The 15513-nt window shown below is 39.2% G+C and overlaps 1 protein-coding gene across 6 annotated transcripts in view; it reads left to right on the top strand.

Moving 5' to 3' along the window:
* Window positions 1–15513, top strand: part of LOC108611919 (uncharacterized) — a 120558-nt gene that overhangs the window by 89297 nt on the left and 15748 nt on the right. For all 6 annotated transcript variants that reach the window (XM_089465979.1, XM_089465981.1, XM_089465982.1 and 3 more), the window contains one exon: window positions 10478–10622. In XM_089465979.1, the coding sequence (XP_089322105.1) occupies window positions 10478–10622 (145 nt within the window). The remainder of the gene's footprint in view (window positions 1–10477; window positions 10623–15513) is intronic.

The following is a 15513-nucleotide window of genomic DNA, read 5'->3' on the forward strand; positions in this document are numbered from 1 at the left end:
ACCTTCAAGTCAGGACAAAATGAATTTCGTTGCATTGGGATGAAATTCCAATCGAGATATTTGATTCGTTTTTATGCATTTCGAGAAGACACTTTAAACCAATTTCATTGGAATTTCAGTGTGCATGCAATTCATGAAATTTGTATTCAAATAATAATGTTTTATTCAATATGATTTGACGCGTTTGTTCAGAGAGTGGCCAAGCTATGCCAGAGTCTGCCAAGCTCTGGTCTGCCCCCTGCTGTTGATTAGCTTGACTAACAAATCTTTTGCCCTCTGGGGGGCAAACGGGCGTTTCAGCAATTGCAATTACAATCTGCTCACTTATACATATATCTATGAAGATATATATTTAAATATACATATATATGTATGCTGATATACACATATATTCAAACAAATGTCTCAGTTGAATGCAATTTATGTCTTGCATTGCAAGAAACTGCAGCAAATGCACAAAACTTTGCTCCAATTAGCAATTCTAATGTGGAAAAAACGAGTTGGAGTGGGTCGAAGCGAGGCGAGGCGTGGTGGGTTGCCAAAAAAAAAAAAAAAAAAACACTTTGCTTGACAGTCTGGCTAATTGCGTGCCACGCCCACAAAAGCAGCCGTCCAGTGCCCACAGCTGGACATTGTGCTGTGGCTAGGTTTGCTTTTGGCCACAGCAACCACTGGCATGCCCAGGCCCAGGTCTGTCCCGGCTGTCCCGTCCGTCCACCATGTCCTGTCTTGTCTGTCCTGCCCTGGCTTTGGCCTGCCCTGGCCAGCACACATCAGATGTTGCATACTTTTCAGCGCACACAAATATGCAACGGCAACGGCAACGGCAGCAACGAGCAGCAGCTGCATCAGCGGGGGACATTTGCAATGACGATGACAACGACTTGAAATTCATTAAAAATTCCAAAATTTGTGTTGCCAAAAATATGTGACAGCAGCAATAGCAATAGCAACAGCAACAGTAACAGCAGAAGCAGCAGCAGCAGCAAACGGCAATGGCAAAACATTCGAATATGTCTTGCAAAAATAAAATAAAAATTAAATAGAGCTAAGTTATTTGAATTGTGCAGAATATATAAAATACTCTGTCAGACATGTTAAATATGTTCTCAAAACTATATGTAGAGATGATATAAGCATTCATATACATATAGATACATACATATGTACGTTTATATATATGAATATATGTATATTATATATTTACTTTTTAGTTGCTCAGAGACTTGAATAACTAGACTAGCTTTAAAGCTACAACTTTTGCAGTCTACTTTAATTCATATGACTAACTTTTAGCAAATACGGTAGAATCCAGTTATAACAACTCCTTTTAATCCGTCCGCACTGTTATTACAACGGGAATTCGAGCCCCAGAAAAACTTATATGAGTAAACTTATACGGCTATAGCGTCTTCCGGGTATACCGATGGTACCTTGAGCCTCGTTATAAGTGGACTCTACTTCATATGTTTATATTTAATATCTATAAAATATAGTATTCATTATTTCAATCTGTAACTGTGACAGTCTGTGTAACTCTGTAAGATATGATTACTGATGTGGCTTAAGACATAATAAGTTCATTTTAATGTTAGTATATAAAAATATGTATGTATATAATTAGAAAATACATATGTATGCGTAAGTATTTGTCGATTGAGAGCCTTTAAGAGCTGCAGAAGTATAGACTGCTTATATAGATAATATCTATGATTTATTATTGATATTAATATCATTAATATCCATTAGAAATTTATATTAATATATCTAACAAAGTCAACCTATTAAACAAACTCAAATTGAAAATTAATTTTGCTTACATATATAAATACCTAAAGAGACGGCATACACATTCACAAATATTAGGATAATTTTGTGTAATTGTGTACAAAAAACAAGCTTCCATATTAAACACAAGTCAATGCAGTTTAATGTATATTTCATCTCATTAAATTGTAAAATAAATAGTTTGCCAATTATTTGCAGATTGTTGCTAAGATCATGAATTTACTCATAAATTTTCAGCAATCTAATTTGCAAGCATTTGACAAAAGTAGAACAATTAATTACAGCAAAATTTAGCTGAGCGTAATTTTACCAAAATAAGCTCTAAGTCCTCATAGCTAATGGGCTGTATGCATATATAAATATCGACATGCCTCATGGCAACGACTGCCACGCGCTGTGGCATTATGAACCAACAACTGACAGACTCCTTCACAATCTGCCACCGACAACAGGAAACATCAAAAGTGAACTAAAATCTCTCAAAATTTGTGATGTTTTTAAGTCGCCAAGCCGCTTACGACAGAGAGCGGCTTAAAGGCCTGGCCTCACCTAGTGCCATTTGGCAGCGCAGGAGCCAATGAGTCAATGTGTTAAGTCCTACTGTGAGTCTACCCAAAAAAAAAAAAAAAAAAAAAAGAGCGCAACTATTTCAGCTTATTTCGTATTCAAAATATTTCGATAAAGCTGCCTTCAGGCCATCAATGGGAGCCAAAGCACAAAATATGTTTGCCAATATCTGGGCGCAAAATTTCAAGTGAACATTTTGGCATTGTGCTCGGCTCGTAAATGATATTTAAGTCACAAATGTGCAATTTAGATTTATTTTTAATGTTTTCTGGTCATTTTCACGCTTGGCCAGTGTTGCTGATGCGCCTCCAGGGCAGCTGCCACACACACACACACATACATATGCTGCTTACAGTAGCATTCGTTCTATATTCAATTCGACCACAATTTTCATGCCGAAACTATTTCTTAACAGAGAGCAGGCCGAGCATGGCCAGGCTAGGCAGGCAGGCAGGCAGCAAGGCTTACACAAGCTGCTGCACGTTTCCTGCTGCTGCTGACATCCTCCAGCTGCAGCATCGCAGGACACACAAAAGTATATGGATATAAATGAAGCACACATACAAACACACACACATGCACATAGTCGCTTCTTATGCTTGGCCGCCTTGGCTCAATGAATGCCTCGACCAAAACAATAACTTTTCAGCTGACGTAATCTTCATCAGCCCATACGTTCACATAGGTCAAAAGCTAAGAGGCAGAGGAGAGTGGGAAAGAGAGAGAGGGAGAGAGAGAGAGGGTGGGAATGAGAGAGCTCCATCCTTATGGGCAGCCTATGAAAATTGAAAGTGTTTTTGCTCTGGCTGCGATAGCATTCAGATCAAAGATAGTTTCACAACTATCCAAAGCGAGCAGAGACGTGATTTACGACTTCATTGCGAAACGCTTTTTAAAAATTCCATAAAAAACATACCAAAAAGATTCCATTTTATTTCATTCAATATTCTGCTATTGAATGAAATGAATTCGAATCAGATATTTTCTGTTAAACTTTAGAAAGAAATAATGCAATTATTTTATAGCGGCAAATAAAATTCTTTGTGAAGAATAATTTGTTTATTATTATTTACTCAAATTGTTTTAAAAATATCCGAATGTTTTCTGGCGTCTTCATCATCAATAGATATTTGCTCCAAATTATCATAGATGAAGAATTATTCCATCTGGATAAGTGAATAGTTGGGTAATACCCTCAACCCTCAGAGCTACACTAGCATTTTAAGCATTTTCTGCTGCTTTCATCTATGTGTATAAATAACCAGAAATTGTACACATGCACATATACAAAGCTCTGTTGGTTGCGCTGATAAGTTTTTTGGTAGAAATTTGCTAATAAGAAAATAGTTGCTTAACTTTAGAGTTGTTTTAGTTTAACTTTGTTAATCAAATCATCCGAGCAACTTGATGTCATTTATGTGTGGAAGATCGGGTTATAGGTGGAAGGGGAAAATATGATATATGGTGAGTTAACCATAACCAACTTGAACTGTTTTGTGCTATTAAAATTGAGCTTACAAACGTAAATCTAATTACTTTCAGATGGAGTGTCTCTCTTTCTCTCTCTCTCTCTCTCTCTCTCTCTCTCTCTCTCTCTCTCTCTCTATTTTTCTCTCACTATGTAAGAGTTTGAGCCACCAGCGCAAACCCATTCGGATTGCACCTCTACAATTCTGTATAAGACCTAAGTCTCCGACGAACACTAGTGCAACAATAGAAGACTCTATGGTTAGACTGTAATGTTAAATTCTTGCCTTGTGCTTTTATATTAGACCAGACTCTGTTAAATTGTGTGACTGTAATAGACTCACGTTTGACTGAGTGATTCTGTGTGTTTTAACAGTGCCATAGACTCTGCTCTCAGACTCTGTTATGAGACTCTGCTGTTAGACTCAGCTCCTCGAGCGCTGCTGTTGCTCACTGTTAAAAGCCACTCAATCATGGCTGTTGCTAGAGTCCGCTGTTAAATTGATCTGTTTTCTCCAGCTGTTGGTTACTTAGACATTTCTGTTAACTTCACAGTATCAAACTCTGCTTTTGGACTCTGTTTGTTACACTCTGCTATCATACTCTACAATCACGTCTTTTAACAGTGCTATACTATTAGACGCCGCTGTTAGACTTTGCTATTCGGTTATGCTGTTACTGTTAATCAATTTTGCTATGCAAATAACCTTTGCTGTTCACTTAACAGTATCAGACTCGGCTATTAGGCTCTGATTTTGCACTTGAACTGTTATTGATATTAGTATTAAATGCATAATACGCATTTGGGGCGTAGCTAAGCCAAATAAAAAATAAAAATTAAAAATAAGTCAATATCTGATTTAGTCATTTAATAGCAGTATGCGTGCATTGTGAAGCGAGTGACTTCAACAGGTTTTAATAGCATTTAGCAGTTTTCTTTGAGGATTGTGTTTTAATTCAAAATTCCCTTCAACTGCATTTATTTATTGTTAAATTCTACTTTTTCAACTATGCAAAGTACAAGTAAAAAACAAAGCCTGAGGCTCTTTAAATTCATTATTATTAACCCTTTGCCTGGTGACGAGTTTATTTTGATTTTGTTTTCTTCTCACAATAAAAAAGGAAATCATTTTGTTGAAAGGAATTTGAATAAATTTACGCTTTGGGCATTTTTTGTAAACAATTTTCAGTTGTATTTAATTAAATGCAATTTATTGAAACATATACAGTTTCTGGGCGGGCGACAAAACATATTTGGCAAACAGATTTTTCCCTTTTGATATTCGCTTAAATTGTTTTCATCGAAATTATTTGGCGGCATTTGTGTTACTGAGCAGAAATTACTGAAATTATCAGAGTTTATTTTTATTAATTTTATGCATGATTTGGCTTGGCTGCAAATAAATATGCATATTATTATTATTTAACTAAGAATAAAAGTAAGCACAAATTGCATAAATAATTTCATTAAATGCTGTGCAGTGGAGTCCAAAGCAAAAAAATAAATAAATAAAAAAAATGGAGCAGCAAAACATATTTAAATATTAATTTGCAAGAGTTTCGTACAAAGCCACAAAACACTTTAACTGCGATATATAAGCGGATATATGTAGATATATGTGTATACACATATTTCCCTTTAGCTCTCTTTTTTTTTTTTTTGGTTTTCTGCTTGCTTTTGGCAAGTTGAATAAACACTTGGCAAGTGACGCAAACGAGTGGCCAGCACAAGGGGGGTGTGTGGTGGGGGCAGCAACGTTGGCGACGTTGGCAGCCAAAGTAAATAAATAAATATGCTCGCCATTTGTCAGAGAATTGACTTGAGGCCATAAAATACAAGCCAACATGCACGATGGACACAAACACAAACTGCCGCAGCAGCTAGAAGTTTATTAACGCCATATGTTGTGTGTGTGAGTGTGTGTGTGTGTGTGTGTGTTATGTGTGTTATGTGTGTGTGTTGTCCACTCATAACAAGAGCAATGCTAGCAACAACAACAACGGCAATACAGCAACAGCTGTATAGCTTAGATATGCACACATTCTATAGACACACACATTCGCACACCCTCTCTGTACACTCGCCCCGCCCACCGAGGCTGCCATCCTGCATAGCCAATGCGTTTGTTGGCCACGTTGCCAGTTGGCCAGTGCGCGCGTGTCAACAGGGCGTATGATTAATATTGTATTAATATGCGATATGTAATTAAGATGTAAGTTGTTTGCATATATCGTCGTTTACTCTGCGTGTGTATTAGCCACACACACGCTCACACACACATACACACACACACTCAGGCACACATTTCACAGTAAGTCTGCAGTCTTAAAAGCAACGAACCGCATTTGAGCTGCGCAAATAAATAAATTATTATGAAATGCGTTTATGAATAAATTATTTTTTAATAACTGCATTTCTTACTTCCAGAGCAGCAGACTTGCTTCAAATATTTATAATCAAACTAAATTAATTTCAATTTCAAGTTTAGTCAAAGCCACAAAGAAAATGCCAAAAAACACATGTGAAAACATGACCAACTTGAACTCTTTTGTGGTATTAAAATTGTGCTTACAAATAAAATTTGATTACTTTCAAATGGACAGTGAAACACTCTCTCACACTGAGTAAGAGTTTGAGCCAGCAGCCTGCGTTTGCTGAGGCTAGCTCAGTCTGCTGCTCTAGCTCTAGCTCTAGCTGCTCTAAGTCTCAGACAAACACTGAGACACTGTTAAAAGGCTACCCCTGTCACTGAATAGTGCGCTCGGCTGTTAGACTCTACTGCTAGTGTTCGCTGTTTGATTTATAATTTTGGCTGCGCTGTTAAGCTCTTCTGTTAGTCTGTTACACAAGCATTATATGTTAATTGACTTTGCTGTTAGCTTCACAGTGTCAAACTCTGCCACTTGACTCTGATATCCGACTTCTCTGTTAGACTTTGCTCTTGGGCACTGTTAAAAGCCTATGCTGTTAGGCTCCACTGTTGAGCTCTGCTGTGAGACTCTGCTCTTAACATAACAGTATTTGCCTCGCTGTTACACTCTGCTATTACACTTTGCTATGGGACTATGCTCTTAACATAACAATATCTAGCTGGGCTGTGAGACTCTGCTATTACACTTTGCCTATTAGGCTTTGCTGTTAACTACTAAGAAATACTTAATTATTTACTAAATAACTAAATATTACTTAGTAAGTATTACCTACAGTTGTATTTTCTATGCACCACAAACTTGACTTGCTCTGCCACGCCTCCTTCTGTCAGATACACATAAGACCCATTAGAGTTTCAATTAACATTTTCAATCTGCTCAGACTATGACTAAATCGAATTGATTAAGCTGAAAACCAAAATCAATTAATAATTTCTATAGAAAGTTTCTACAGCTTATGTGTGTGCCATGGTATAGCACATGGTAAAAAACTTGTTCGAGATTTTGCTGAACTAATTTCGATGCCTGGATGTAATTGTTCATTAATTGTTTAAGTGCAGTCGACTGTAAAGTTGAATTGCTGCTGAAATGCTCATGGCCAAATCAATGACAATCCCAAACAATCTGCAATTGGAATCGCATTCGCATTCGCATTTCACTTTGACTTTACTGCACACACACGCAGAGAGGCACACTCACATGCATACATATTCTCGCATGCATATTGTATATGTCAATCCATGTGTCTCTGTGTCTGTTTCTCTTATTTTGAAAGCTGTCAGACAGAGCCTGCTAACTAAAAATAAAACGAAAGCCGAGACAAGCAGCAGCAACAACAATATATCAAGCAGAACGAGCGTAACCGACTGTTCAATAACTGTTCATGCTGGGAATGTGGGTGAGAATCGAATGTGGGTGAGAATCGAAGACTCTTCCAGATATGACTCTTTTAGCTTATTCATATTTCGCATAGGCGTAAATCATTATTTGCCAAAGGGTCTGTAGAGGCATGATACAGAGTCGGCGTACAGCTATAACATTTCATAAATCTATCTATCTGTAATTATAAATCATTGTCGAGATAGCTCAGCCTCTCTTCTAAAATAATAATCTATACTTTATAATAAATCTATAATCCATACTTTATAGAGCTATGGAGAACAGTTTCCCGCACACTTCTCTCCAGCTATAGTATAGACTCAGAAAGCCAATATACCCCAAAATCTCTTTCAATGTAAAGGTGCATAAAAAAAAAAACAGATTTCGCAACCAAAAACCAAACCGAAACCAAATGAAACTGTACCAAAAATGTATATATAAAAATAGTAGTAGAAGAAGAAGAAGAAGAAGCAGAGACGGGGCCAGCGTCAGAGCCGTAGCCGTAGCCGTAGCCGTATTCATCGCAATGACAATTCACGTAAAAAATTTGCAATTAAAAGCGAAAAGTGCATTTTCATGTTGCACGTCAGAGTTTTCTGGCCGCTGCATTTCGCTCGTTCCGCACGGGTCTGGCCCATTCCACGCGTTCCACATGCCGCACTCGACTGACAACGGCAATGGTAACAGCAACAACAACAACAAGAAAATGGTGTCTCTTTTTTATTTTTGGCCATCGGGCGTAGCGCGCGAATGTTGGGGGCGTGGCGCGTCGCATTTGCCGCTTTACTTGAGCTAAGGCCAGGCCATAATTTAAGCTGACAGGCATGACACGGAAATTCCCTTTGGAGCCACATTTCATATAATCAGGCTAAAAACACATGGTCACCCGACGCCAGCAGAGGCGTCGTGGAGTGGGCGTGGTCGTGCGCTTAGGCCGGCGGCGCACTCGAAGGACCTTGTCGCTATTGTTAATTAACACATGCTCAGCGAATCGCAAATTAATTGCGACACTCGCCGATTACCCCTCGCCCACGCGCCAACGCACCAACTCGCCGATTGCCCCTCGCCGACTCACGCGTGGCGCCTCGCCATTGTGGCGCCCATTAAAACTATGCAGCAGGTGCTTGGCCTTTTGACCCGCAGCTTGTTTATCCAGTTACGGATTACACGCCAATTTAGATGGCCCAACAATGAGGTGTAGCGGGGGGAGGGTGACAAGTGGGTGGGAGAGGGCATACAAATGGGGCTCGAATTCAAATTAGCCAGCGAGTAAAAAAACTCTCAATTCAAATTAATGAAATTTATTCTCTTATATCAGCTGACACGGCATGACTTGACAGGATATCTGAGCAGTTTCATCAGTGAATTATGTTTTATATGTGATATACATATATTTTTTATTTTCTATCTACTGTAGATAAGAAGGAATTATCTTGAATGAATCATTGCTCAGCATTCACCTCTAACTTGACTATTTATAGATCTCCACATATAGCTTATCTATCGTGCTTATGATCATAAATGTACTTAAGCAAATGCAAGTTAAAGTTCTTAAAACTATTCAATATATACCGGGCACATTTTCCGTTATATTTTTCAAAATCTCTTAAAAAATTCTATTAAATGGGAATTTTCAGATCCGTAGCTTTTCTTTGTCTGACCTTTTTATATTACAACCTTAATTTCATTCAAATTTGAGTATTCCTTAATGAGATATTATGAAAAAAAAAACTGCCGCTCTCCTCGCTAAAAACCCTGTCTCTAAAAACCCTTTTTATGTTCTCTGCTCTCACTGTGTTCAGTATTCCCTCGCATATTTGCTCTTGGTCAAAATTATCTTAGCTATTTGGCTCTTAATGTTATATAAATTTTGTGCAGTTCTTTGCTTTGCCTGCAGCTTCCTCCTGCTGCTGTTACTGCTCTCTAGTCCTCCTGCTCCTCCTGCTGCAACTGCTGCTGATACTCCTGCTCCTGGTGTTGCTGCTGCTCCTGCTGCTGCTGCTGTTGATACTCCAGCTCCTGCTGTCGCTACTGCTCCTGCTGCTGCTGCTCCTGCTGCTGCTGCTACTGCTCCTACTGCTGCTGCTGCTCCTGCTGCTGCTGCTGTCGCTACTGCTCCTACTGCTGCTGCTGCTCCTACTACTGCTGCTGCTGCGGCTGCTCTCTAGTCTTCCTGCTCCGGCTCTAGCTTCTTCTTCTGCTTCTCTGTCTTCTTCATCATTTTCTGCGTCATCCTGTTGTTGCTGTTGGGCAATCAAGTCAAGCGTTTGCAGCGCGCTGTTTGTTTTGCCAACGATGTCACTCTTCCAATATATCTAAAGTGCCTTTTTAAATTGCTTTGGTCGCTGTCCTATTATGGCGGGTGGTTGCTGGGAAAGGAAAAAGCGCATAAAAATCAAAGTCCTGCCCAGGCCAGGCCAGCAGGCAATTCCCTCTCTCTCCTTCTCTCTCTCTCTCGCTCTTTCCCCTTCTGATCCTAGTCTATTGTGTGGGCCAATGGCTCGCTGATGACCCATTTGCTTTAACGCGCCTGCTATCAAACTGCCAAAACAAAAGCCATCATCGTTAGCCCCAGTCCTCTGCTGGAGGTGGGGGCTATAGGCCAGTCGAGGCGAGTTGAGGCCGGAGCTTGGCTCGAACTGTTCCCTCGGGTTATGGGAAACGCTTCAAATGCCGTTTAAAATCAATTTGAATGATGAACTGGTGGCGGCCAATGCTGGCAGGCAGCATCACTTTGACTTGGTCGCCGATGCCACATCAATATATTCGACACACACACACACATGCACATGTCACTCTGCCCCTCACTCACTCACACTCTTTTTCACTTTTATCTCTCTTGCAGAATTCATACACAGCAGCGTGCGATATATCGAAATGTCGAACACGCATCTGCAGAGCGTCGACGATGAAACGTTTCAGGGCCTGCGGCTGAAGACGCTGAAGCTAATCGACAACGAGCTGCAGGACATATCGGAGCGCAGTTTCAGGTGAGTGTGAAGGTCGGCACGATGTGTGGGCAGAGCAGGCGGTCTGCCGTTGCGGCCAGTGGCTAGGGCGGGGAGGCGTGGCATTGCATTGGAGTTAGGGCTACGTGTGCTGGCATTTGCGATTAGGGCTCTTCGCATAAGTGCTGAGCCATGATGATGCACTCTGGCTCATAAACACACACAGACACACACTCACTCACTCACACACACATATGCACATATATATTTCATTTATTCTGATGATGCGACAGTTTTGCCAGGCCTATTTATATGGCCGCTGTGCGGCAGTTTTTCACGTTTGTTTTCTCTTTTCTTTTTGGCAATTTTGTGTGTGTTTATGTGTTTGTAGTGCACACACACACATACGCACACACGCATATTTTTACAACATATAACTGCAAGCTGTAAAAAAGGCGTAAAATTAAGTTTAACAAACGACTAGCAGGAGCTGGCGGCTGACGGGGCAAGTGAGGTAACTACGAGAGACAAAGGGGTGATGGGTGAACAGGGACAGGGGTGCGAGGAGAAAGCAGAGAGGGGAGAGAATTTGGTTGTGCAGCGTTTTCACTGTTTGGGAGTGTTTCATGGGGCACTCAGGCTGAAAATGCAGGCAGGAAATGCAAACTCGCATGGTGAATACTGTAAAATACACACGCACACGCACACACATTCAGACACACGGCTGGGCAAAAGAAAAACTTTCAAGCGCTATTTGTTTGAGTGTAAATAATCACAAAAAAAAAAAAGAAGAAGAAAACAGCAGCAGCAAAGCGAGTTAAAAACAAAAAACAACAACAACAAAATTTACAGTCAAACGACATTTTAATACCCTAGCGACAAAAAAAAAAAAACAACAACAACAATGCACATTTAGTGGACAATTATAAATATCTGTTATGAAAACTCAGAGAAAACAGTTTTATTTAACTTTTGAATTGCATTGAATGAAAAGGTAAGCAAACGAATATATATGAAGATTCTATGTGGATCAGTAAATACTCTCTCTATCTATATAGAGAGATCTGTAATATGTGTGTATAGGATAGATAATATATGATGCATATTATAAAGTGTATTTTGTTCTCCCTTTTAAAATTTCTCTATATAGGTCATTCGCTCGCTCTATCATATGTATATTTTATCTATTCTATATAAATAATCAGCCATTATATAGAGAGAGAAGTCGGGAGATAATTTAGAAATCAAATTAAAAGAGGAAATGCGAGGTGAACTAAAGAAGCAATGATGGAGAGAGAGAGAGAGAGAGAGAGAGAGAGAGAGAGAGAGAGAAGGATCGGAAGGAAAAGATAAACACAACAACATAAACTATTATTTCATACAGACATATTCCATACAAAGAACAAGATACAAAATTTAAGTAAATATAAAACAATATACAAAGATAATATGCATGAGTAACAGCTGTTAATCTTATAAAATATAAGTAAAATACAATATGTTTATATAACTTTTAAAATACTATAAATAAATACAATAAATATTTAATAAACTATCTCTCTTTATACTTAAATTACTACTGACACCTCTTATTCTACAGACAGAATAGCAAAGCAGAGGAGATACTCTAAATTATGCAGTAAAAAGAAGAAGAAACAAAGAGATGCTAACGAGAGAGATGGAAATATTTGACGTTAGTTTTTTGCTGATAAGCATTCAGCTGGTTCGGCTATGCCGCAATTATGTGTTGCTCGCCAGCTCAAATACCCTGCAGGAGGAGTACAGGCGAGCGGCAAACGGACTCGAAATATGCATGGAGAGTGTTGTACGGACGGACGGACGGACGGACGGCGTACAACAAGCACATATTTCGTCAGCTTTTTTATGGTCCCACACAACACATCACATCAAACACTGTGTGCCTCTCTCTTTCGCTCCTCACTTTCTCTCTCGCTCTACCGAGCGCTTTTGTGTGCTCTTTCTCTTTTTACCACTCGACCGCATTTGGCAGTTGTGGGGTTTTCCTTTTGGGCGGCATGAAATGAAACGCGAAAATTTTTTAACGAGCACAAAGAACTCAAACCAAACCAGACACGCCCCCCGCCTCACGCCCCGAATGGCCCCTCATTGCACGCCCACCGCAAAACCCCTCCCACACACACACACACACACATTTGGTAAAGTTAAATGGACGCACGTTAACAGTTTGCACAGTTTTTAAGGCCCCCACTTTAGCCCCTCTCCCTACCCCTACCACGCCTACCCATCCTCTCTGCCCTACCACAACATGCAAAAGTAAACAGATAATGTGCATAAAAGGGTAGTAGCTGGAGCTCAAAGGGGATTGAGGGAGGGGCAGGGGCTGGTCGGGCAAATAGACAGACGAGTCGCTCGTCAACAGGCCACATCTCAACTTAAATCAAACTAATTAATGTGCACAAACCTGACAAAAATGTGGCTAAAATTACGCCAAGCATCCAATTCCACACCTACTCTTTAGCTCTGTTCCTCCCTCTATCACCCTCTCTTTCACACATGCTCATTTGCAGTGTCTTGCGTCGCATGTTACTCGAAAAGTTAGCTCAGCAGTTGTAAAACCACAATTTGAAATACTCTGAAAGGCATCTACGGATGGATGCGAGCAATACGAGCAGCTGAATAAGCTAGAGAAAAACTATATATAGAGAGTCTATTAATAAAAAAAAAATAAAGAGAAATCATAAATATATAATTTTGTTATTGTTTTGCATAAAAAATAATAAATAAATTATGATTAATATGTCACTGAATATCGAAAACAAAAAGATTTAAGTTTTTCAAAAATCTATTCTTTTCATATTTTTATGCGATTTATATTTTATGGTGGATCATATAAGCTGTGAGCCACTGTGTAATTTAAAGAAGAAAGAGAGCAGTTGAGTAGCTCTATTTTAATTTTTCCGTGGTTTTCATAATTCTCTGGTTCCAAGAAACTCTTTTATTTAATTCTGATAAAGAGTTCAAGAGGCTTAAAGAATCCCTCGTATCATGCGATGCAATCCCCCCAACACATTTAGCAAAATGTTTCAGCAAACCCAAAACGTATTATTGCTTACCATCCGATTTCCAGTTTCAAGAAAATCTCATATAAACATATATACATACATATATGTGTATGTACTGTATCTCTGCCTTTATCACTTATATTTCGTATTTTATTATTATAGAAATCGAGGTCAATAATAATTTGAAGAATGCAGATTTCCTCATGTTCGCCATCAATTACAATTTATAATATATGTAATAATACATATAATAATATAATATATATACAAAGTAGAAATTATAATTAAACATATGGTAATTGATTTCTTGCTCTGATATCAGCTGTACAATAAATATGTATTATATTATATAATACATATATATTTATATCTCATTATGATCCATTGACCCGTATATTTACTGGACACATATTCGTTACTCTGTAGCCACAGCTGGCTTATCGGGAATTACTCGAGAAGAAGTTGGATGCTTGCTGAGTTCAGTTGGGTTTGGATCGTGCTGCCTGTCACTTCATCGACTGTTCAAAAATGTTGCGGCATGCGTGGCTCTGGGCATTGCTGTCGCTGATAACGGTCAGAGGCGCGGACGTTGATAACACTCCCAAGTTTTTGGATAAATGTAGAAATAGCTGTCAGTGCTGGTTCCGGAACGGAACTTCCCTGGAATTGCTTAGCTCAGCGAATTGCTTGAACTTCTGTGCGGATGATCATACGAAGCCCTGCTTCGATTGGGTCAAGTGCATTACGAAAGGCGACAACTGTCAAGTATTTTGCAGCTCATTAGCGTATAACTGTATATCGCGGGATTATGTCGTCAAGGATGCCAATGGATCGAGCAATCTCAAATGGCTAACCTATATTGGCTATGGTCTGCTTGGGACTCTGTGTGTTTTAGCCATAATTATTCTCATTGTGAAAAGAAAGAAATTCTTTTAAACACAATCAATTTATTTATTAATAGAGTTAAGTCATGAAAGCTAAAAATAAGTGAAACCGATATTACAGCTGTTGACTGCGTACAATTAAAAATAATACAAAAGTAAATAGATATGTCCACTGTAAAATGTGCGTATACGTGCGTGCAAGGCACGGCTCACAGAGCTGTCAACAAGTGGTTATTCACTGAGTAAATTTTTCTGTGGAGTGTATAAGAGATAGCTCAGCTATTTTACCGATCTCATATTCTATGCTCGAACTGCAGAGTGCGCAGTGCGGTTGTGTGTGCACGTGAGTGAGATAGCTACACAGCTGAGAGCTCAGCTGAAGGTCGCCTTTCACGTATGTGCTAAAGTAGGGCAACGAATATGTGGAGTATGTAAGTATGGGTGAGTCGGCTGCTAGGCATGCTTCACTCACAGAGCCATTGCTGTAAAGAGACAGCTCAGCTGTAAACAGTCGCCATTATCGCTCTTGCGATTGATCTCATTTCATATGTTTGCGTAAGAGTAGAGCAAGGAATCTGGATAATATGAGAGATGAGTGGATCGACGTTAAGCTTGAGAGCAAGGGAAATAACTGATATCTGCGCTCGCCATTGTTGCTTTTACTTTGGTTGGAGCACAAATAATATACATATGTATAATGTGAGTGTTAATGGCTCGAATGCAATGCATGGATAACAGATAATATATGTATAATGTGAGTTGTAATATGTATAACAGAGTTGGCAGCAAGTATTTCTACACTATGCATCCATTGAGATCCATTTTAGGAGAACGGGCGCACCGTTACATTTCGGCAGCAAGAATGATCGTTTTTCTTCTTATCCCGTTTCAAATGTTTGTGTAAGAGTAAAGTAAGAAATTTAGATTTCATACATACATGTACGTACATATGTATGTACATACGTAAGTATGAGTGGGTCGTCGTTAGGTATGCTTCACAGCTCC

The sequence above is a fragment of the Drosophila arizonae genome, chromosome 3 (assembly GCF_054131065.1).
Source record: "Drosophila arizonae isolate 15081-1271.41 chromosome 3, UAZ_ARI_1.0, whole genome shotgun sequence".
In the NCBI taxonomy this organism is placed as follows: domain Eukaryota; kingdom Metazoa; phylum Arthropoda; class Insecta; order Diptera; family Drosophilidae; genus Drosophila; species Drosophila arizonae.